General features: G+C 33.2%; 1 protein-coding gene across 4 annotated transcripts in view; it reads left to right on the top strand.

Moving 5' to 3' along the window:
- The window catches only part of Sgcz (sarcoglycan zeta), a 943,286-nt gene that overhangs the window by 252,199 nt on the left and 665,270 nt on the right, over window positions 1–25,817 (top strand). For 2 of the 4 annotated variants that reach the window (XM_063234590.1, XM_063234588.1), the window contains exon 2: window positions 24,592–24,646. The exons of the other annotated variants lie outside the window; for them this stretch is intronic. In XM_063234590.1, coding sequence (XP_063090660.1) covers window positions 24,592–24,646 — 55 coding nt within the window. The remainder of the gene's footprint in view (window positions 1–24,591; window positions 24,647–25,817) is intronic. 4 annotated transcript variants of the gene reach the window in all.

Here is a 25,817-nt window from a genome sequence, read left to right as displayed (position 1 = left end):
TTAGCTCCAGCGCATTGTAATGCCTGGATTGATCTCACTGTTTTTCAGCCACCGATCAAAACAGTGCCATCCACCCAAGTCTGGAGCTTTACTTCCCTGTGTGTTTGCTAATGGTCCATTAAGGAACTTGAACTACTTCCAGGGTATTTTGCGTTGTCCCTTCTGTCATCTCTTTCTCTTGTGGTAAGATCAGCTTGTCCTTCCCTGAACATTCACACTGTCACTGGCATGATAGATGGGGCTTTTTCTATTTACAGTACAATTTGATGTAGCTGTGTTTTTCAAGAAAGGAGCATAAAAGAGGAGATGCACATAGTTTTGGCTTTGGCTTGGCAAAGTTCGTTTTATATTCCTAACTCCATCACACATACAGAGGCAGACATTCATGTTTCTGACAAATATACAAATTGGAGTAAGAAGCAATGCCAGTCCGGTGGTTGAGTAACATATGCGAGTACTGACTAAATATGAGACCATCCATTGTCCCAGATGGTTCACATCGTACAAAAATAAGTGACTCAATTCTTGCTGAAACTTACATGGAGAGTCTACCAGCACAGGTGACTGTACCAGGAGCACAGCATGGAGGAGCCCATAGTGTACCCAGATAGTGCCCCGCTGTGCCTGGCCAGAGGCAGCCCACACTGCAGCAATCCCAGATTAGCAACGTGTGAAGTAATGAGCGTCAGTGAGCAGTTTCCTCATTTTTCTGACTTGAGTGTACACTTTGCGGCTGGACTGTGTGGACCACCCTGAGGATCTAGGGAGGCTTCAGGGGTCTGTGGTTGCTCACTGCGACAGTAACAGCAATACTCTTTGATTTACTTCCTCTTAATTCAGTTATAAATTCAGCTAAATATATTAGTCAGTGTATTCACAACAACAGAAGCAACAGGAGATACTAAGGTGAATGGATAGACAGGAGATACACGCGGTGGGATTGCTTTGGGGAACTGGCTCAAAAGGTTCAAAAGACTGAGAATATCCATCCTAGGCCATATGAAAGCTGAGAATCAAGGGGGCCAACAGAAGGCATCAGGAGAAGTATGAACACTTCATTAGCAGGGACACTGATGGTGTCTTAGCCTGAGTCCAAAGGCTTGAGAATCGGGGTGCGCTGGTGAAGATCTGAAGTCCAAAGAGGAAAGAGTGGAGAGTTTATGTTTCAGATTGGTTAAGAGGAGTAATAAGAGTGTTCCAGCTCCAGTAGAAGGAGAGAGGAAAGAAGAGAAGAAGACAAGGAAAAAGAGAGGAGAGGAGCAGGACTGGGAGGAGAGGGGAAGTGGGGGGGGGGGGAGGAGAGAGAGACCATATTAATGAGACATATCATTGACACAGTGCATCAGTTGACTCGCCAGTCTCCTCTGGAAAACATTGTGTCATAACTTATATCTGTCCTATCTAGATGTCCCTCAAGACCCTCATGATCTTATAGGTGAAAATTGTGGAAGGTGATCAAATTATAGGGATTCATAGCTGATTTACAGCTCGGCGCATCTGAAGAGGCAAGCATCTGCGGGTGTGGCTTGGAAGAGTTTAGCTCCCTTCCCACATCCTCACTTGACCCTCTCTCTGTTGCCTGGGCGGTGTGTTGTGAGTGCCTCTCCTCTTCATTCATACCCCTGTTCCATTCACCTCCGCTATGCCATTTGCCCTGAAGCTAAGTTACTATACTTTGAACTTAAACCTCTAAAAACTGTGGCCAAAATAAAGTTTTCATCCTTTACTTTGTGGGTGTTGGGCATTTTTTTTCAATGAGAAGTGACCACAGTGCTCTCCCACAGACATATCCAGAAGCCATGCTCTACCTGTTCAGCAGGTATTACTCCTTAACACAGTCAGCGAATACATAACATTAACCATGCAGCAGACTTGAGTCAAAATCAAATCATCCTTCTCCACCAACTCTTGTGGTATTACTTAAATAACTGCAAAGTGCATCCCAACATATCAGAACACAGAAATTTGTAAGTTACAATCAAATGCTTATACTGAGTCTCACACGAGATGGGAGAACATTAATTAGGCATGGTTAACTTGTTACCAAGGCTATGAAGAAATAAGAAACTAATAATAATACATAATGTTTGATTTGTGTATCCTTTTCTTCTCTCAAATTAAAATGTTATTTATAATGTGTGCTGTACCATAAATTCAGCTTGTAAATATATTGTAATAGTTTCCCTGACTCTTGAAATGTCGCTTTGATGTGACCTCCCATCATAACTGAATCGTTTTCATGAGATTTTCTTTTTCATATTTTATTTGGATCATGTGACTTTCTGTCCTGCGCATGTTTTCACAGGTAATAATGTGTATTCTTGGTTCCAAAGACTGATAGCTATGCTTTGTACTTATGATAGCATGCATTACAAGGTGCCTAAGAGAACTTTTCATAATACAAATCATATATCATTATTTTCACGTCAAAGGTACCTTATATAATAGGGATATACCAAAGTATATACACGTGTATATATATTTTTTATATATTCATACCATTTAATGCTCACATCTCCTCAGCAGACTATATAATATTTTGGTCTATTATTCTGGCAGTAAGTTGTCTTATCTACTAACATTCATTTATATGTTTAATATTCTTTCTACCTGAAGTTTATTTTCCATAACACAGTTTAAACATTTTCCAATATATGAATAACTCACATGTTCCAACCACTATTATGACAATCATAGTTGAACAGTGAAGGATTATATTGTGTTATTATTCAGAAAATGTGATTTTCATTTCTGCTGTGTTAAATATTCTGAATGCAAAGTACATTAATCTGCTGTCTCCCACTCATAGTTACATGGTATGTCACATCAGTAGTTTGTACAGCAATATCCTTTTTGATTTTAAGGCCTTCTTACAATAACGCAGTTTGTCATAAAGAACTAAGACTTGTTCAGTTAACTCTGAATTATTGAATGAATTCTAAAATTAGGATTAAAATGCCCTTAAGATAGCTGCCAAATATTAAGGGGGATTCTCTAAAACTTAGCAAGAGTTGCAGACCCCACCTCACCTCCTGTGTGTGACTAGAATGGAGAAGGAAGAGAGTAGTTGCAAAATCAGCCTTAAAATCTCACTTAATAGGAAATGCATGAATGAGTCTAGGAGAGAGCTAAGTGGATACCAAAATAACGTACTATTTTTTATTTCACCATAGTACATAGCTGCATTTTTAGAATGCTGTTTGTATCCTCATTCAGAGGCTCCATTTTATATTTTTGAAAATTTATCCTTCACTGACACTTAAACATTCCAAATTAGAGAGTCAAGTGCAATGTGAATCACTTTTTGTATATTTTGTGAATACTAGTAAAATATTATAGCATCTGGACAATCCATTGTAAATAATGCTGTATTGTTTAGAGTTAGAATGTATAAGTGCTGAATGTGTCTGAGTGAGACTGGCACGATCTAGCAATCCGTCTGAGGTTATGAATGCTTTGTTAAAAACACTGCAGAGTAGCAATGTAGTCTACCGTCAGTATTTGGGGAACTGCAATAAACTGTCTCTAAGAATCTGAAAATGAAGAATATGAGATGTCTTTTTCTTTAAGAGAAAAGCGTAAGAGGATTGCCTAATCAATCACTGTGCAGACAGGAAATCACCTAAAAACAGGCAGAAGTGTTCATGCCACGGCAGCCCTGGGCGTGACATGACTGGATGCCTGACATAACCAAAGGGTAGAAGGAATCCTGTAGAAGAGTTTGTGAGGCATGGAAACAGGCAGAATGGGAACTGCACAGCCTGAGATATATTTAGTATTTAATAATTTAAATATTGAGTTAAATTTGTCAGGCAGCTTGATAATCGTGGTTTTATTTTCCATTAATATTTGTGTCATTTTACAGGAAATATAGAGATTTCAAATTCTTTAGTCTATTAAAATAAGATCAACTAATTATTTAGTTAATTGTTAACTAGTTGTTAAAATTAGAGTAACTAATTTTTTAGTTAATTGCTACTATTTAATTAATTGCCAGTTTGAAACTATTCTTGAAATCTAATTTTTTCAAACCATCAAAATAAGTTATTTTTATTGTATTTTTTACTTACTCATCTTTTTTGTGGTTCTAGATATCATACCAGGGACCTTTTACAAGTGAAATACAGCCTGAACTCTATTATTTTATTTTTAAAATTTAGACAATATCTTACTAAGTTGCCCAATTGGGACACAGATTTTCAATTCTTCTGCCTCTCAGCCTACCTAAGTGCTGGGATTGCAGGTTTGCACCACATAGCAGGTTGTTATTTTCATGATTAAAACATTACCATTTTTATTTTACTTTATTCTGACAAAATTTATATTTTAAATAATTATATTAGTATTATTTTATATATCTTTCTTTGTTGAATATAAACCCTCCTATGAAGAAATTTTGTCTGTATGTGAACTGAGAAACATTTATAAACCCTAAACTCAAAACATGCTCACTAGTGTGAGTATTTCCTATAGAAACAGCCTAATTATGTATATTTTTGCAGCTTGGGATTCCCATGCATACAGTAGTGTGGATCCCAGTGCAAGAGTTTTGAACAATTCTTCTGAGATGATCAGCAAATCTATAGTAAAAATATGATATAATATATAATGTAATATCATATTGAATGTTTCATCAGATACATGCATTTTAAATTTTAACCTTTTCTTTAAACTGCTATATCTTATGCAGTTATTGTCAAAGAATACACGTTTATACTCATATACATGCTCAGTAAATATGTAGAATCTTTTTTCTATATACTATAATGTTTTAAAAATATTATGTAGGTGTTAAAGTATCTGTTGAAAAGCATAAACAACATGCTGCTTTGTAACTTGTATTTATTTTTCTCTTAATTATTCAAAAATATCTTAAACACACTTCTAAAATAGTCCCACAATATTTCATAGTATGGTTGTACAATTAAGATACTTAATTTACTCTTGATAAGTACTCCATCTGCTTTCTTTTTTCACCTCTGTAATGCTGCAATAAATATTTTTGAATATAGATGCATTTTTGCTAATCCTTTTATATCTGTAAGACTTTTTCCTAAAAGTATTACTATGCTAAAATTTGCATTTCCATAATTGGTTATTGTCTAAAATGACTGTGGTTCCTCATACTTTTACATGTAATATGTCAGAACACCCAATTCCAGATCCATGGCAATGGAAATGTTAACTCTTTTCTTAAAATTTTGGCAATATAATGGGCAAAATTGATATTTCTTGTCATTTTAATTGGTGCTGTACTGAGTACTAGACTATTGTGCATAAATTCATATATTTCTCAGATACTTGCTTTGTTTTCTGCAAATTAGGTACTTATTTGCTTTTTTTCAACAAGATTATCTTTTCCCCACTAATTTGTAGAAGCCCCTTCTATAGTAACAATGTTCTGCCTTTTTTGGTTTATATGTGTTTTAAACTTTCTTTTCATTTTATTGTTTTTTTTTCTGATATCATTTTTGGTGTTGCTGAATACACTTATGTGCATATAACCACACACACACACACACACACACACATACACACACACACACACACAAATGCACATACTGTCTGTAGTTAGTTATCTGTGATCAAATGGGTAGCAAAATTAACATGAATTTATTTTTCCTTCATATTTTTATGGATAAAAACTGTGTTATAACTATATATCTTAGCAAACTCAGTTATCAATTTTCTTTCTGTAAATCAAGAGCTTTCAGCTTGTCAGTTAAAGAAAGTAATTTACATCTTCTCTTTGCCATATCCAAATTCCTAGCCTTACCATTCTTGTGCATGAGGCCACTGTGGAATAATATTAGACTTATTTGAACACAAGCACTACCAAAAACCCAATGTGATAACAAAGATAGCTACTAAGACTTTAATTTCATGAAAAAAATGAAAAACAAAATTTCATAACAAAGTAAAGAAGAATAACAATAGCTAATGCATTACATATAGTTATTTTAAAAGTAGTTACTCAGAGTAAAAAAAAATGGGAATAAAATTTTCCAAACAATATTATCATAAACCTTTCTTTTCAATGAACTAAGAGAAACTACCAGTTTAATTATTTTGCATGTTTTCTTTTCCTTCCTTTTCCTCTACGCTAGTTCCTGTTTTCTTTTGAATAATTTCTTCCCACTACACAATACCTATTGTACATTTTGGTCATTATTTACTCTTTCAGGTTTTCATACTAGGGAGACAATAGCATGTTTATAAATATGAGTCTGATTTATTTCACCTATGATTATTGTCTCAAGTTGCATCCATTTACCTATAAATGCCTCAAGTTTACCCTTCTTTCTAAAAGACCACTTTTTAAAAAAGAGAATAAACAATGAAGTAGAATTTCAAAACGATAATAGGACAGTAACAATGGTTAATATACTGTATATTGCTATCTCAAATTAGTTGCTCAGAGTACAAGATAAAGCATGACATACTGTCTAACTGACATTAGTACTAACCTTGCTTTTCAAAGAACTAAGAGAAATTAGTAACTATCATTCACATATATGTGCATAGATCTTAACTGTCATATGTAGACACTTTTCCCTTTTCCCTTCCTTCCTTTCTCCTTTACCCATACCAGCATCTCTTTCTTTTTGAACAGTTTCTTACAATTTCACTGTATCTATTCTACATTGTACTTCTTATTTACACTTTCAGCTTTTTACACTAGTGAGAAAATGCCAGGTTTACACATGAGAGTCTGACATTACACTTATTGTGGTCTCAAGTTGCATCCATTTACCTTTTAAAGTCTTACATTTATTCTTCTTTGTGGCTGAATAGTACTTCAAGAACACATCTTTTTATCCATTCCTCAGTGGAAGAGCATTTGGGTTGTTCCCAAGATTTAACTAGTACAAATTGTGCTACTAAAAACATGGGTGCACTATATATCATTGTGGTATGATGTTTTCAATTCTTCAGGAAAGTTACCCAGAAGGAGAATAGCTGGGTCAAATGGTACCTCTAATTTTAGATTTTTTGTTGAATCTCCACATGTTGTACCAGTCTGCACTCCAAAAAACTGGAGAAACCTTCCTTTTCCATACAGCCCCACTATTATTTTTTATTGGTTCTTGCTGGGGTGAGATGGAATCTCAGTATTGTTTTAATTTACATCTCTTAAATGTCAATGATGTAGAACATTTTTTCATACATCTATATGCCATTTGCATTTCTTCATCTGAGAAGTGTTTATCTCAGGTGTTCATTCTTGGACTGAGTCTGAATTTGAGGAGCTTCATGTTTTTCAGTGCTTTATATTTTAGATATAAGTCCTTGAAGGGACAGCTGGCTCTACATTTTTTCTCACTCTGTGGGTTGTCTTTTCACTTTGTTGGTGATTTGCTTTGCTGTGTGATATCTTTTTAATAAGGTGAGATCGAATTTGCTTATTCTTCATAGTATTGCAGATGTGGTCTGGGATTTGTTCGTGAAGTGCCTTTCTACATCTATGTTTCTTGTCATTTCCAAGATTTCTTTCTATTCTCTCTTCCTGTACATGTACTGTTCGTGTTTTAATATTTACATTTTGATCCATTTTGACTTTAGTTTAGCGCACGGTGTTAGACATGGGTCTAGCTTTAGCATTTACCATGTGGAAAGCTATCTTTTATTAAAGCGGCTATCTCTCCTCTAATATACACATTTGGTCCCTTTGTCAAAGATAAGGTGGTTGAATGTGTCTGGGATTGCATGTGCATCTTCTATTCTATTCTACTGAATTTTTGGTCTGGTTTATTGCATATATCATATTGATTTTTATCATAGCAGCATAATTTCAAGTTAGGGATTGTTATGCCCCTGACTTACATTTGTTGCTTGGAATAGTTTTGCTATTCTAGTTTTCTTCTTTGTAAATTAATTTTGAGAATTTTTTTGTAGTTCTCTGAAGTATGCTAGCAGTAGTATAATTGCAGTAAGTTTGTGTAACAACTTTGGGATTATGGTGATTTAACCAATGTTGATTCTTCCTATCTATGAGCAAGGAATATCTTTTCATATTCTGATATCCTCTTTAATGTTTTTTTCAGTTTACTATAATTTTCAGTGTATAGATCTTCTACATACTTTGTTAGATTGATTCCTATGTATTTCAGTTTTTTAGATGCTATTTTGAAGTTTGCGGTTTCCCTAATTTCTCTGTTAGTTTGTTGCTAGTATACAGGAATATTATCTATCTGAGGGTTGACTTTGTATCCAGCTACACTACTGAATTTGGTTATTAAATCTAGAATTCTTTTGGTCAAGTTTTCTAAGTCTTTGTTGAAGAGTATCATGTCCTCTGTGAATAATGATAATTTCATGTCTTCCTTTCTTATCCTTCTTCCTTTTATGTCTCTCTTGTCTAATTGCTCTGGCTAATATTTCCAGAACTATACTGAATAGGAGTCATGATTGTGGAACCCTTGTCTTGTTCCTGATTTTAGAGTAAAAGTGCTCAGTTTTTGACAATTTAGTATCATGTTAGTTGTTGGTTTGTCATAGATGGTTTTTATTAGATTGAGGAAGAGATCATCTAGTCCAATTTTATGTAAGGTATTGGATGTTGGGCTTTGTCAAATGCTTTTTCTGTATCTATTCAGATGAATATGTGGTGTTTGTCACTGATTCTATTAATATGGTATATTACATTTATTGATATAAGTATGTTGAAGCATTCCTGCATCCCTGGGATGAATCCTACATGACTATGATATATAATTTACTTGATGACTTGCTGCATTGCCAGTATCTTATAAAGATTTTTTTTGCACCTGTGTTCATTAGAGAGATTGGTCTGTAGTTTTCATTTCTGGTCAGGTGCTTTTCCAGCTTATGTATCAGAATAATGCTTGTTTCTAGGAATGATTTTGGATGTATTTCTTCTCTTTAAATTTCATTGAAGAGTGTCAGCATTAGTGGTACCAGTCTTCTCTAAATTTCTTGTAGAATTCAATAGTGAATACACTTGGGTCTGGGCTTTTCTTCGTTGGTAGATTTTTAACTACATTTTCAGTTCATTGAGTAATAATGGGTTATTTAGGATATTTATATCTTCTAGATTCAGTTTTGATAATTCATATGTAAGACCACATCTTTTTTATCCATCCCTTCATTAATGAGCATTCGGGTCATTTCCAAGATTTAGCTATTACAAATTGTGAAGCTATAAACATGGGTGGATATATATTGCTGGTGTATAATAATTTTAATTCTTCCAGGAAGACACTTAGAAGAGGATTATCTAGGTCAAAAGGCTTTTTTGATTCTAATATTTTGAGGAATCTACATACTGATTTCCTCAGAGATATTTTGAGAGAAACCATATCACTTAAGTTTTATTACAGTATATAGTCGTGTTATATTTATTGTTTTATTGAGCTATTATTGTCAGTCTCTTACTGTATCTACATTTTAATTACACCTTCTCATAAGGATACCTATGGTTGGGTGCTATCTGCAGATTGAGGCATCCACTGGGAGGTCTGGAACAGAATGTATGCTCCACAGAAGAAGGAGGACTACAGAACCCACATATTTGTTGCCAGATATGCTAAGCTTCCCTTTTTGTTTTATTAAAGAGACATCCGGCTCATAATGGGTAGCAGACTATTTCTATGACTTACTTATAACATTTTTAATGTTACTAATATATTAAATCTTTATTTCATCCTTAAATTGATTACTGAATGTGCTTTTAGTTAGGATTCAAATTTTTCTTTTTCCTTCTTTTCCCTCCCCTCCCCTCCCCTTCTCCTTCCTTCCATCCATCCTTCCTTCCTTCCTTCCTTCCTTCCTTCCTTCCTTCCTTCCTTTTCTTTTTTCTTTCTTTCTTTCTTTCTTTCTTTCTTTCTTTCTTTCTTTCTTTCTTTCTACTGAGGATCAAACTCAGGACACAGCAGTTGCCAGGAAAATTTTTGCTTTACATTGTTTTTTATTTAATTACTTTTTATGTCTCATTATTCAGTTCAGGCTGGCCTTGGGCTCACTTTGTAACCCAGGTTGATCTCAAACCTGCAACTATCTTCCTGCCTCAGCCTCCCATGTACTAGGATTACTGGCATGTGCCACCATGCCTGGCTTCTCTCTCTCTTTTTTTTTTTTTTTTTTTTTTTTGAGTACTTACTGTAGTATGTGCTGCATTCAGCAGTACAATAAACAGTCTCAGGAGATTTTATGTTCCCATTCCACAGCTCTATGTTGCCATTTCCACTTTTTATGAAATCGCAGGATATCTCTGTGTACTTTGGAGAATAATATGAATTCTAACCATTTGGGTTGCTGTACTCTTGATTTTTGATTGTCATTAATTTCATAGAGAAATGACTTCCAGGGAAACATTTTTTCCCATTGATTTAAGAATAGCTTTTAACATAGACTGTTAAAAGAAATTCCTTGCAAAAAATTATCTGTTTGAAGTAATCCCATTGTTTACTGTAGAAATCTCTAAGCACTGTGGATGTTTCAGCGAAAGCTTTAACCCAGGGGTGAATATTCCACTGAACTTGGCAAATATGGATGCTATGACAACTTGAGTGGAAATTAATGTGGCCTGAATTTTGAAAACTGTGACAAAGTATGTTGAGGGCTCGATGGAGGAGAAATCCAGGAAGTAACAAATATAAATGAAAATCTCAAAAGTGGGTCCCTTGAGTTAAATATACTGGTAGAGTTCTGATCTGGAAGTTCCTATGTGTTCATACCAAAGATATCATTGGACTACTGATGAAATTTCACCAGTTTCTAGCAAAATGGATATTTATATGGGATAATTTAATGTGCAAGCTGTCCAGTATCCTTAGATGATGTCATTCTTTTTGGTAGCAAGAAACCATTCATTTCTCGAACCCATTGTTATAATATTTATTGCTCTGTAGGTTTGATTTAACTTTTTATGGCAAGACATCACATGCTTGATCTTATTCTCTAACTAATTTGTTTTAGGGAGTGTGCATGTGTGTGTGTGTGTGTGTGTGTGTGTGTGTGTGTGTGTGTGTGTGTGTTTGTGTCTATGTGTCTGTGTGTGCTGTGTGGTATATTTGTATGTAACTTAGAACATTCAAAAACTTAGCATGCTTTACCATTAAAAAGCATGTGCTGATGTCACTCAATAAAAGCCATGTTTGAAAGAAGATTTGACAACCAGATAGGTAATTAGTATTTTCAGCTAGATTTTAATTTTTTTACTTACCTACCTGTCTTCATGGGATAAATTGGGAGGACAGTTCCATTAGCCAGGAAATTTCAGTTGACGTTATTCTACAAAGATAGGCCTAACTAACTCCCCAAATGTCACGGCTGTCTTCAGTGTTCATTGGAATTGGCTCTGAAATAGGAAAGAGCATGCAAGGTTGACAAGAAAGCATCAGGAATCCTGGACAGGCTTGTAGTTCCTGGGACTACCCCAGAGCTGTTTAATGAGATGCCTGTGTGAGATGCAGCTCAGACTCAGGGCTCAGGGGAAGAGCTTGTTTGATTTAGTCCTGCTCCGCCAGGACCTGGACCCTGCCTGGGACGCAACAGAGCAGCGCTGAGCTCTGTGGAAAGAACCTAACAGTGAATTAGTGGAGGCTACTCTCAGCACAGCTGGGAGGAGTCGCAGTGCAATGCCTGGGTATTTGTCATTCCTGTTTTGGTTCATTTTTTTCTAACAAAGCTTGTATAACAAAAGGAAATTAGTTTACTGCATGGTAAAAGTGAGATAAAGGTTAACATTTACAACTGTTAGGTATTAATTATGTGTAGTTAATTTGAAAGAAACAAAAACTAATTGTCAGAAATTTGTTGAGTTTCTGTACTTTTCTTTGGCTTTTAATCATTCTTATATAACATTAATAAAGTAGAATTTAATTTAGTCATTTGAAATTAGAAAAAAAGAAACAACAGTTGCTCCTCTATCACCATTTTCAATGAGTATATAAAAGGCCTTTTTACTATGGACAAAGTTTGAAGAGAATTAAGGTTCAGGATAAATGCCAAAATATATTTATTTTCAGTAATTTTGTAGCTCCAATCTTGGTTCTTGATACATAGCCCTGACAATACATACAGATATTTTTACATATGCAAATAGTATGTAATGACTTGCCAATATGTTCATTTTTGGGGATGCATATCTTCTAATTTGCATTTTATATTATCTAAAATTATTTTCAATTTTAGATATGCTTTTTAATTTGAAAACTCTAACTTATTTCTACGTGTATAGACTATTCAAGCTATAGTAAAACAGCAACCAAAGAAATAGTTAAAAAATAAAATACCCATTGTTAATATACTTCTGTTTTTCTAAATGTGTAAGAATTGTGGAGCTAAATTTCCAATGTATCAAGTAATTTTACACCCAATACTTTTTTAGTTGAAATCAATGTAAGTACTAAGGTCAACTCTTACTTTCATTGCTACAAGTAATTCTTACATTTATATTCAAATATATTTTCTCTGTCAGTGATTCATTACAATTTTCTTAAAAATTAGTTTTATGCTTTACATTTCTGATTATACATTATATACTTTAATTCATTAAAGCCTGCATTTGTTTATAGATTTGTTACAGGACATTTAAACATAAAACTTAGGCAAAATATACAGATGACAAGAAATGCCTTAGATTAAGGAAATAGAAGATAAAGGTCTTACTTTAAGACCACAAGATAATCCAGTGTTGTTTTCTATCACGATGAAACAGGTCTTTATAATGAAAATGAAATCCACCATTCATTTCTCTATATTTACACATAAATGTATATACTCATGAGTTTGGTTATTATTTTGTCTCATAATTTTCTTCTTTAGTTTATGTAATAAAGTGATAACTTTATTTAATAAATTATAGCACTTTTGTAGAGTTTTCTCTCCCATCCTCCCTCTCTCTTTCTTTCCTTCCTTTCTTCTTTCTTTCTTTCTTTCTTTCTTTCTTTCTCTTTATTTCTTTCACACTGGGGATCAAACACAACTACATACTTGCCAGGTGGGCTCTTTGCCTCTGTGCTAAATCCCTGGTCTAACTTTAGTTAGAGATTAATAGAGATTTCTAAATTTTATTGGATATTGATGAATTAGTAGGTGGTTGCAATTATTTGTGTCTTGAATATTTGCTAAGCCTTACTTATAAAACCTGTTTATTTTTTCCTTTAGCTTGTACCTATTTAATAGTATTTGTTTTTTAATTGGAAAGTTCAGTTATTTACGTTTATTGAAATTATTGATATATTTTTTCAGTTTATTTGTAATGTATTTGGGATTGATTAAAATTATGTTATATACTTTTTTGTCTCTATCGATAGAGATTTCCCTTAGAATTTTATGTAAACATAGAAAAAGAGGTCCAAATTAGGATGTCCAAGTTTTGCTATCCAAATGATTAACACATTTTAGAATACCTTTTCTATTGTTAGAATTTAAGAATTATAGGGGCTGAGGATTTAGCTCAGCGGCATAAGCGCCTGCCTTGCAAGCAGGCAGTTGTGAGTTCAATCCCTGGTACCGATAAAAAGGAAAAAGACAAAAAAAAAAAAAAAAATTATTATCTAGGGCTTTAACTCAGTCTTTTGAATAAGATATTAATATCAAACTTTTAGAAACAAAACTAGCATATTTAAACATAATCATTTTTTTTTCACTTTCCATTTTTCTAAATTAATTTCAGTAAGACTTTGTTTAATTTTAGCATAACAGTTAGAAATACTATTTTTGCCTCTATAAAATTATCTTATATTTTCTCTTTTGCCATTTTTAACACTCCCTTGTTTCTAGATAAACAACCGAAGAGTATGTCTTTTTGTTGTTTAGTTCCATAAACCCAGTATTTAATTGTTGGATTTTGCTGTTCTTGCTCAAGATAAATATCTCCAACCAGTTGTCGTTCTTTTGCAGGTAACATTGTGCTTGAGATACAGTTAGGCGTTTTCCGCGGTGTGTTTGCATGTGCGGGCGTGTGTGTGTGCATGCACATGTGTTTTCAATTTCACTTTGACATGCCCTTGTGTGTTTAATTAAGCTTCTTAAATTTGAAGAATTACATCTTTCATTATTTGAAAATAATATTTCAACATTATTTCAACGTGTTTTTTATCTTCATTTTGTCTTTATTTCGCTTCAATAAATGTAGCAAGTTCTCAGTCTTTAGGTACTTGCATCTTCTATAAATTTCTCTATTATTATTTCTCTGAGATGTAGTCTAGGTATTACCTTTATCTCTAATTTATGATTAGCTAACTCTTCAACCATGACAAATCTACTTTTTAAACTGTTCATTTATTTTTCTTTTTAATGATGATACTCCCATTGGTTTTGTGCTAACCAATCTTGGGTAATCTTTCATTATTCATATGTTTCTATCTATTTGCAATTTATAACCATTAATGATACATACAAACACACACAATATATATATATATATATATATATATATATATAATATTTGATTTTCCTAGTGTACATATGTTTTACTCTCTGTAGTATCGTGTCCTTTTCCTTCATTGGTGTCTTGTTCCATCTTGCTTGTTTACTTCCAATTGTGCAAACTTTACCTGTAAAGTGGAACTTTATGAAATTGTGGGACTTTACCTATAATACTTGTTTGAAAATGTATTTTTCTAGAAAGAATATGCTTCTAGATACATATTTAGGGATATTTAGGGATAATAATTTAAGGATATTTAGTGGGGATTGTTGCTTTAATGATTTGTTTTTTTCTTTTTCATTCAGTATAAATATTAAGAAATAGTATTTTTTCTTTGCATTTTGTTACTGTCAATTTTTTAATGTTCCTCTTTGCAATAAAAAGAATGTGAATAAAAGTATTTAATAAATGATGTGACACAGGTAATAAACCAATTAGCTAGATGTTGACTATAGCAATGGGGATGGCTGTATCACTATATGATATTTCATTACCTTTCCTGCAGTAGGACTGAAATTCTCCGAGTAACCCTATTTCCACAGGTGTACTTTCAGAACTTCTACCTTGGATGAGCTTTATGGCCTGAATCCCTCCTTTGTGCCTGGTGTGGCATCAGACAGGAGGCTCAAAATTATCCCATTTTGGCAGATATTGTTGAAGTAAATGTTAGATTCTATGCTTTCTCACTGTACAACGTGCACACTGAAATTCATGATTTGGGGTTTTGATGTTTTCCTTGATTACTTTCAAGCACAAGGTACATTTAAAGATGTTTAAAAATTATTTTTAGGACGTTTCATTTGTTTTGGAGTGGAAAGGATTTTTTTAGGCTTATAATTTTTTAAATTACATATGTGTTTTAAAGTTATATGTATGCTGTTGGATACACAATTCTACACTATCAGTATTTTACATGTACTTTTTTTTCTTATGCCTTGAACTGAGTTCAAACCCTCAGTGTCAGGTGTGGTTCCATCCATGGCTTATTTCTGCTATACAAAAAGGTGGTATAATGTGGTAATCATTTGGATCCAGAAAATGATGGGGGATCTGCTGGGTGTGCTTCCTCTCTTTGGACAACTAAGAATAGGTTTCCAAAAATATTCTTTTTGAATTTATATGAATCTTCTCCTAGGCCCATAAACCAATGATAAGTGTGTTTAGGTGTCGCATCCTGAGATTTATCTAGCATTTATTTTCCAAGTATTGTGTAAGGTACATCCATAAAAACGCACGTGAGTGAGAATATAAATGACACTTAAACTGTCACAGCATGAAAACAATTCAGCTTCCTTTCATGTCGCAAGCATGCGCTTCTCATTTTATACACTGGTAGACTCTACAAAAGGGGCATGTTTAAGAATGTAATCATGAATTGAATACAGGCAATCTTCGGTCAAAAGGAAGCATCATACTTGAAGAAGTTGAATATTTGAGAGATGGTTTAATGTACATTTTACCATCCATTTCTCGGTATTAAAGTAAACACATTTTGTCTAGGTATTAAATTAGATCTTCAGGAAGAAAAAAAATATGTAAGCTAAGTAGTTACGATTACTACCCATGGAAATACTTTCAAAGATATTATGCCTTTACCATTTTATATTTTAAAATGTCATTATCATTTTATATTTTAAAATGTCAACTAAATAACAATTCCCTTCTTATCAAAGTGATATTGGAATATCTTCCTGTTTTTTTAACTGTGAAGAACTAACAACTTTCCATAAATTAAATGTAATAAGATGAAACTTCCTTGGTATAAACCATTAGTTTTTACTTCAATTAGCAGCAGCACAATTTTACCTTACATAGCAAAATATTTACAGCCAAAATCAGAGGTAAAACTATAATAATCAGTGAACTTCTTATATCTAGTAATTTATATTTCCCCTCTTCTGCCAGGTAGTCTATTGTTTTAGTTTTATCTCTTCTTATGATACATTTTACCTTCATATCTTAAGTTTAAGAAGGGGCATTTCCAGAGACCTCTGATACTTGGAAAGTGTAAGAAATTCTTATGTTCACTTCTCTTTTAAAATCAAAGTGTCTACTGAGTTCAGCAAGTAGTGTTGACAAATCAGGACAATGAAACAGTATCATGTCAACATTTGCTTAGGATTAAGAAAAGAAATGTAGTATAGTACATCTATTGTGCTGGGATGATAAATGTACGTACAGGATCTCATAACATTTTCATAGCACTGATGCCTATACAAATTTAAGAATCCTTAAGAAAGTAAAAAAATATGAATTGACATTAATGGTTCTGTGTGTATTTACCTCATCTACATAATTTAGTTTAGAAAACTGCATTGGATATAAATGTTTACATGAATAAAAATGATGACATATCAGTTATGAAATTTTATTATTATAAATATAAATTTCATATAAAATTTAGTGAAATTTGAATTGTAAATTAGTAAAAGAGCATGGATATTACTTAAAAGGCTGATATATAACTATGCCTGAAAATGTGAATAAGTTTCATTGAAATCAAAAGGTTTGAATTTAATGACCAAGTCATCCATCTTAGTGATTTTAGTAGACATTAATCCTGATTTATATTTCCCCTTTTATAGACTCATTTTCATTTTTCATATAATTAACTTAAATCCCAGTGAGATAGTTTGTACATCAGCTATCTGCTTGCAAATCATCTTTGTGTTCAACAATGTAGTAAAACATTGCCAGCACTCAGTTATAATTATCTTGTTAGTAATATTTGTCTAGGTATATTGACTTTAAAGCTCACCTCCTAAATTTCTAAAATATCACCTTATTGGACCTACAATCCTCTCTTCTTTACTTTTCTCACTTGGCTAAGACAAAATACCCCACACCCAAAGTTAAAGCAGAAAGGTTTACTTTGCTCACAGTTTGTAGAATTTTCAGTCCATGATCAGCTGGCTCCAAGGCAGGATGACATGGCAAAGCAACCCCAAAAGTAGCAAGAGAGGAGGGAGGAGCAAGACTCTTTGGGCTCCTTATATTGTATGCAGACTACCAGCCTTAGGGACGCTGTAGTACTCACACCCTTATGCCTCCACCCCCGCTGTTGGACAATGAGACAATAACAAACTCTAGACTCAGTGGCCTCCGAAAAGCCTAACCCCCTCTACCACATGAGGCTTTGGGGATACATTCAGACAATCATAACACATTTATTTTCCACTTGCAGAAAATAGGAAATATAGAACTGATCTGTTTATCCTTTCTTTGTGAAGCTGGGATATTATGAAAAAATGAAGGCGAACCAAACTTTGGAAAAGTAGAATATGTTGAGGGTATTCAAATCTGCCACCTGGACCTGGAACACTGAGCTTCTTTAGGGTAATTTTTGTCTTTTCAAGTAACTCCAAGCCAGCTGTCAATCTCAGCCATTTCTGCTCCTCTATTTCTAGCTATATATTTTCTTGAGATGGTAAAGTTAGCTTCTGAGAAGCAGTTTTGAAAATACATTACTCTTTCTGGCAGGTTAATTCTTAAATAATTTGATTATTGTTCCATGAAAATCAAGGTCAAAATTTCAGCATGCAATTTTGTATTGCTTTGTCTGGAATCATCATGCTGTGAGTGCAATAAAATTAATGATGTCAAGTAATTAAAATAATAAATGCTGTATAACTTAAAATACCATGCTTTGAGAATTTTGCTTTTGACAATACGAGTTTAAGATTGTATGTGTACATATGCATTAACAGATAATTTAAATTTAAATCCTAGAATGTTGTTAGTTTCTGAAATTCCTAAAAATTATGTTAAATCAGATATTGGTAATAAATGTCCCAAATATAGAAACATACAAAAAATTTAACAGACATTTACTTAGTATTTATTTTTATATGTGTCAGTAAGTTAGTAATCAATAAGCGTAAGTTCCTCAAATTTGACCAGCATTGGCACAGGTTTTCCATAGGTAAATTATCTAGATGTGTATAAGCAGGTTTTTTTTTGGTACCAGGAATCAAACTCATGACCTCATACTTATACCGCTGTGCTAAATGTCTGCAGGTTTTCTTTTGTGTGTAGTCTTGATTGTTTGTATTGTCTTGAAGAATACCATAATATATAAATCATCTTAATGTCTTTTGCTCTTAGCAATGATAATGCTTCTTTATATCTATATAACTGATATTGAAAATAGTATTTCAAGACCTGAAAAGTAAGCTGACAAAAATAAATTAATAGGAGACATGTGTTTATTTCATTATAGGAGCTAATTTAGTTAACTTATATTAACTGAGCTTATTAATGTAAAAAGAATTATGGGCTCTAAGTCTTAGAAGAAAATGAGCAGAAAAATATTCTGACAGTGATAGTGGGTTTCTTTAAAATGGACAAAATATATTTTTAGGACAACAGTACATAGTTTGTGTCACTGTTTAAATATGCTGGCACAGGGTGGTCTTACTCTCCTCTTCATGAATGTGAAAATCTCTAGAGCAAGGGTTTCTGGAAGGTTCTAATTCTGTTTTAGCTATCCTTGAAGCAAAATGGCTAGCTGTACTGATGAATATAAAGTAAATTTTGAAAAATTAAATTTAAAAAAATCAACAATTTGTAAGCATATGGTAGAGACTGAGCTTTTGATTAAGCAGTCACAATTTTTCTCTTGTGACATAATTTGCTCTGCAAATTCATATTTCCAATGGAATTAAAATCTCTTTGCCTTTGATTTTTTTTCTCACATACAGTGAAGTAGAGAAAGAGATTATCTTTAATAAATTGAACAGATAGAGCTACAATTAGTACATTATCCCTTTGGAATTTTATACAGTATTCTAGAAGAAACAGTTTTCTCTCCTTGGCTTATAACCTATCATGTGGAAGTTGTAAAATAATTTCATGTAAAGAGTAAATATTATGGGAGCAATTTCAGTTTGATTGCTGTCATGTGTAGATTCTGTCTTTGAACCTCCAACTTCTGTTATATCTGTAATTCTGGGCATGCATTTAGAAAGAATTTTCTCATTTTCTGAATAAAAACAGATAAATTTATACATGTTTAGTAAAAACATACAAGTGAATAAATATTCCATGTTAATTAAAGATAGCTTAGCACATAACCACCATTCCATCAAGTCAAGCCTGATAAAGTGATACATAGATTCACTAACCTTCCAAAAGCTTACACTATTTTGTCTGAGAAAACTACTTTCAACTAAGTGAGTGCTCTGAAATTGTTAAGCCACTTTACTTATGGTCAGAGTTTCTTCTTCCTGCAAGAAAAATTTTGTTTCAGGAAAATCCATAGTGTTGCATTGATTCCGATTCAGATCTATTTGTAAAACAAAGATACAGGCGAGTACGTAGAAGCTGGAAGCTCCACTCGTGGTAATAAATCGATGCAATCAGTGGTAGAAATTGAGGATGCTTCATTGCCCTTTCCTTGACACAGAAGCAGATGTATAAGAAAGTGTATCCTGTTTCTTTGAATTCCTTGGACCGTAGCAATTACGTCTTGCACTTGTGACCTTTTGTACTTCATTTTGCTTTCTTGTTCTCTGTATTTAATGTCCATATAACATGTTACCTTTAAGTTAGTCTTGAGTATACACAAAATTGCATTAGGCTTTCGAAGATTAGAATCATGTATTGTTTTATTTTATTATGGTCTAGTGACATACCCCAAATTATACAATGAGCAAACTGGTCCGTATTCCTAGATCCTGACCAACCTCTGAATTTATTTGGGTACTGGAGGAATATAAATTTGGATTACATAACCTATGCTTGCTTGTATCTCTGTTATCTCTAACTATAATTATTTGGTGAAAACAGTATAAAAAACTCATTTAATGGAAGGTATTTTCTGAACTGAAAGCACAATTTCTAGAGGGCTATGTTTATTTGATGCTTCTATGTCATTTCTTTTTTGGGTGGTGTGGTAAGAATGAATCTATTTGCATAGCCCAGGAAAAATTTCATGGCAGAGAAAATTAATTAAATAACTCTTTTGCATGATAACATTTCTCTCACTGCTAGGGCTCGCTTCTTATGTTTTGGTCTCTGAAGGTCTAGGGCTAAGAGGTTTTTGAAATAAAGTGGTCAAAGCAAGACTTAAGTACCACTTGGCTTGGCTTCAAGTTTCATCAACAGCTTGTAATAAAGAATCTAAAATCAAGGATATTCACATAAGTAAAAATTGACTTGAATGTTCTTAAGCTACTAAAAATTTTATTATTCTTTAGCTTGTATAAAATATTTTATGGATTAATATTACTTAGGACATAAATATCATTCCAATTGTTTAATCTTCAACTTCGTTACTAATCTTAGCTTTCAGTTTCTCAGCCTGTGCTTTACATTTTTGAAGGTCTGACATTAATTGAAAAAAATGTGGACTGTTACAAAAATGACCTTTTAGAAAACTGTAGCAGAATGTGTGGGAAGTAGAATATGAAGTCATCAGAGCGGTTATTCAATTTGTTGATTGTTGCTAACTTTTCATCCATACAGTGATGTCAGAGACTTGTGAAATTCCACTGGAAGTAAGTTCTGTCTGCTTCATTTATACTTTGAATATGCCAGTGGATGGCTGGAGTTGTTTTTCTACAAGAGCTATACCAATTAATCATCTATTTATTTTAAACATAACAATTAAAAGAAGTATAGATACTACTTTTGTAAATGCCACTTGAGTATTATTTCTTAAGCATTTATATGGTGACATATAGTATGTGTCTTAGTGTTCAATGCAACCCTGTGGTTAAAAGTCATACTGCTTTCTCCACTTTATAATGAGGAACTTCCACAATATAAACAGATTGCAAGTACAGAACTAATAAACTTATTTCGTTTGTCTGAATTCAGAGATCAAGGATTGACTCATCACAAAGGCTTCTAGCACATCATACATTATATCAGGAATGAGAGGAGGCCCTTATGTGGAGATTTGAGTGAAGGCACATCACTGGGGTGTATTACTGGGAAACTTTTAAGCAAATGGAAAATATTGGATTAAACAGAGTATTTCACTTGAAACTTTGAAACTAGGATGAACCTTTAGGACTTTCTCAAAAAGATACCAAAGCCTTTTTACTTGCTACTTACCAGTGCTTGGATGACATGACCTTGAACAGTTTTCTTTAATCAAAATTAAACATCTCCATACTGTGAGTCTTTAAAAACTTGAGTGTGGGTAATCGAAAATAAGGCCTCAGTGATCTGCATTTAATGTGTTAGAGAATACAAGTGTAAGTAACCATTTTAACGATATTGTCTGAAAGTTAACTGCATAATTTTAAAACTCTCTACATCTACTTTCACTTTTCTTCATCTGTTTTTTCTAAGGAAAGTTGGTAACTGCAGAGCTCCGTTCTCTTTGTTTATCTATCTTTGTTTATTCTTTATTTGAAGATGGCAATACCCTCCTCCATGCTATCTTCTTAGTCTGTCTTTAACTTGCAGAATGGTGCCCTTTATTGCTATTGCTTCTTTCTGCAATATCCTTTAAAAATTGGAAGGATTTTCATCTTACCTCCAATTATTTCATTATGCCATCTCCACTGGCTGTTTCCACCCTTCTTAGTACATGATTCAGAACTTTTTATAAAAACTGTACATTTGAATAAGCCTGCTCAGATTTCTTTGTGATGCAGACAGTGATATCTGAAGTGACAGATTGCTGGCATGTGATCCATGAATCATTAACTGCCACTTTTATGTCTTATTATAGAACTACTTCAGTTGTGTTATTATGGTCTTCTGAGGCTTTTCTCTATCTGACAGGCTGGTCCAAAAGACAGCAATCCCAACCGCCTTAATTTTGGAAACTACAATGCACTCTAAGTTAGTGTTCTGTTCATTCAACTTTGAAGCTGAAAATAATCTACCCAAAACATCCATAAAAGTGGTAGTTTGTCTTATTGATACCATTTGCTAGCACAATCCTTTATTTTTAGAATGAAAAATAAGTTCTATTCAAAGGATTATGATGATGCCAAAAGAAAACAATATATAAAGATTATACAGAGGTACTTACTGGCTGTTAATTGTTTCTCAAAGGCGCAAAAAATACCAAAAAAGTTGTTTTGACTGGAAAGGGTGAGTCAAAGTCAATCTATACCAAAAGTTCTAGCTCATACCTTGAGTAGTGAATAATGAATACCTTGACAAAATTTTCATGTTCAAATGAGTCAAATACCAAATTCAGCCCATTCCAAATTGGTCAAGTATCAAGTTAAGAGTGTGGTAACTATTCCAATAGGCTAAGCATCACGAATCCTGAACTCTAAATCCAAGGTATTTCAGTGTCTGAAGTTTTGAATTGCTGACAGGATGCCACAAGTGGAAAATTCTACAACATTAAATTTTGTGTCATGTGGAAAACTTTAAAAATATCATATAAAATTATCTTCAGCCTAGTTGTATGAGGTGTAAAGTCCATGTAAATGAATTTTGCACTTAGACTTGAGTCCTATTCCAAAAATATCTCATTAATCTCTCACTAAAATCTCCCCAAATATCTCACTAATACATATTCCCAAAAGTAAAAATCTAAGACACTTCGATCCTAAGAACTTTAGAACTCTCAATCCGTACTAGATATATAGTAGGTTCTTGCTGTCAAAAATTACTGTGAGAATAATAATAAGAACTGTCCTTAAGTATCCAGACAGGCTTTGCATTTAAATTGTTTTAGCTTTTCTAATTCTACTTATGTCTTCTCCAACATGAGAATAAGGAAGAATTTGTTTCAAATTAAATTCCAGAATCCTTTCATCTCCCTTCTTGGACAACATAACTGTTATCAACCCATAACATGCTCTGCTCTAAATACATTTTAACATTAACAATTTTAACATTAACATTCACTTCGCAGCTTTCCTACTCGCACACAGAGGGAACAAATCTTATCCAGTGTTTCCTTGCTAAGGGAAAGTTTGGGAAACTATTCAGTCATCAGTATCTATACTGTTAACCAAACGTGTTGCCTCAAGATTAATGAATCACATTTTTGTGTCAATTTAAAGTTTTCAAAATGTTTCCATGAAATTGATCTTGCCACAATACCTGCAGTGTGTGCTGGTCAATTATGCTATTCTTGTGTAAAAAGAGAAAGACCTATTGCATTCTCTGAAGATAACTGGACAATTTTATGCCTCCATAAAATTAAATACTAGCTGTAATGGGAAATTGAAAGTCTTGTAGCTCCTTCTTTTCTCTACAGCAGTAATTAAGCCTTTCCTAATATCCCAAACATCAGAAATATTGTTTAGTCAAAGAACTATTCTTATATTTAGCTTCAATGAGAATATAATCTATGAAGATGCTTCCATTGTAATGAATTATCCCATGAAATTGAGCAGTCATTTTGTAGAGGTTTATTTTGTTTATACTCAGATATTCCTAGACTTAAAGTGAGTGCTGAATTCTAGGTATACACATTTCTAAGTAATAAATTGTCCTAATCAGAGAATATTGAGTTTGTAAGTTATGTAACCTGCATTGGAAAAAGAAAGAATAAGTTTTATTTAAACACAGTTCTTTAAGACTATTGGCCTAGAGAGGTATATTTAATTGTACTTCTTTATACACAAAAAATGTTCCTAACTTGCACCATGCACAGACTGGAGACCTAGTTCTGAGAACTGGCAGGATGAAGCCAACAGGGGTAACCATGGCGACAGAAGTTCTGCTGCTACATTTACTGTCGCTACCGGCTGTCTAATCATCTAATTTCTCCCTTATGGGAAAAAATAAATAAAACTAGGAAGAAAGAAATAAAACCATGCCTACTTCACTTGCCCCCTCAATAGATCGCATGGTACCCTTCTGAATCTCAATACAAGTTTGGAAAGAATCTTTGGCTTTGCTACTACGGTATCTATGTAACTTTCCAAGAAGGCAATTCTTTGGGAATTCTTTACATGAATATATTTTTAAGTGTAACAATAACAGGTGTAAAAATAACTATCATAATGCCTTATAGGAGTTGAACAAAGATAGCATGAACAGAACTAGAATTCCCCTAAAATGTCAAAAAATCAAGCAACTGTGCATTATTATTCCATAACATACTTTCTTCTTAATCTGAAAGAAATGTATAGATGCTATAAATTGTAAAAAAAAAAAAAAAGTAGAAATAATTTACTTTGTTATTTTCAAAATGTAGTCAGGAAGCATACATGTGTGGAAAAATACACCCTTATAAATACGTAATTTTTCCTTTACTTCTCTTTCAGTTCAGCTTCATTGAGAGTGTCCTGGAAGCTTGTATATGTGGAAATAGAATGCAATGTAAGTGATCTATTAACACACAGTTCAGAGCTGACAGAATCTGCATTTGGTTGGTCAATTTATAATAAAAGGTGTTTGCTGTGGATCAATAGATCACCATGAAATGTCTAACCAATGGAAGAATTGAAAATTCAAATAAAAACATCTAATTTCAGTAACATATTATTAGGAACTACTTGAATAAGTTCTCTTGCCCAGTGGTTTTATTGACTAGATTTTGTAAGAAATTTGGATTTAAGAATGAATTTGACATTCAGTAAATTTTTCCTTCCACTTGGTTAAAGTTTTAATTGGAAAAAGTTTAATTGAAAAACCATAAATCAGCAAATAAAAGTCTAGTGCTTAAATGGACTACTTTGATATCAGAATTACAAAGTTTTAAAAAAGTTTTTATTATTATTGCCAGTAGAGCATTATATAAAATTAATCATAGTAATCAGATTTCAGTGAGCCCTTTTGCCTCTGCAAAGCTGATATATTATGAATGATGAGTCAGGCACTGGGAGATTTCCTTGGCGATGTGTATGTTGATTAGCTAAGAGCTGTACTTCCAGGATACAGGCTGCATTATCTTTAATGAGTCTGATGTACAAACTTTCCATTTGGAAATATGTGAATGCTTCCAAAATTACACGGCTTAATGGAAAGTTAGACTTTCAGTGTGACTTTGAGTGTGAATAAGGATGTCACGCATAGATCTCACAGTAGATTCGGGCAGAAAGCAAAGATCATAAATAACCAAAATCTACATAGTTTTGGAAGATATTTGTATTTCAGTTGTCATTTGTACCAATCTAAACTCATGGATGAATACACAGACTTACAACGATAGCTCACTGTGGGAAATTCTCAGTTATATCATTGTCCCGTACAAAGAAAGGGAGTTTGCTGATATCTAGTCTGACAAAATATAAATGAAGTATGGCAATACCACCTCAAGGAATGTGATCTTAGTTGTGAAAGAAAAAACTGTGAAATGAAAGTTGCTTTTTTACTTAAAGACAAATTTGTTTATATCTTATACACATATCACAAAATATCCACCATTGAATACTCCCTTATGCTGGACTTTGTTCACTGACATGGTAAATTGTCTGGGAAATTTGGAAAAACAGCATTATGGCATATTCATATTTTAGCTAACATTTGGTGGAGGAAAATAATTTATTAC

The sequence above is a fragment of the Cavia porcellus genome, unplaced genomic scaffold (assembly GCF_034190915.1).
Source record: "Cavia porcellus strain 051 isolate PalLab524CR breed Dunkin Hartley unplaced genomic scaffold, mCavPor4.1 scaffold_24, whole genome shotgun sequence".
NCBI classification, from domain to species: Eukaryota; Metazoa; Chordata; class Mammalia; order Rodentia; family Caviidae; genus Cavia; species Cavia porcellus.
This window is presented reverse-complemented; position numbering and strand designations above follow the sequence as displayed.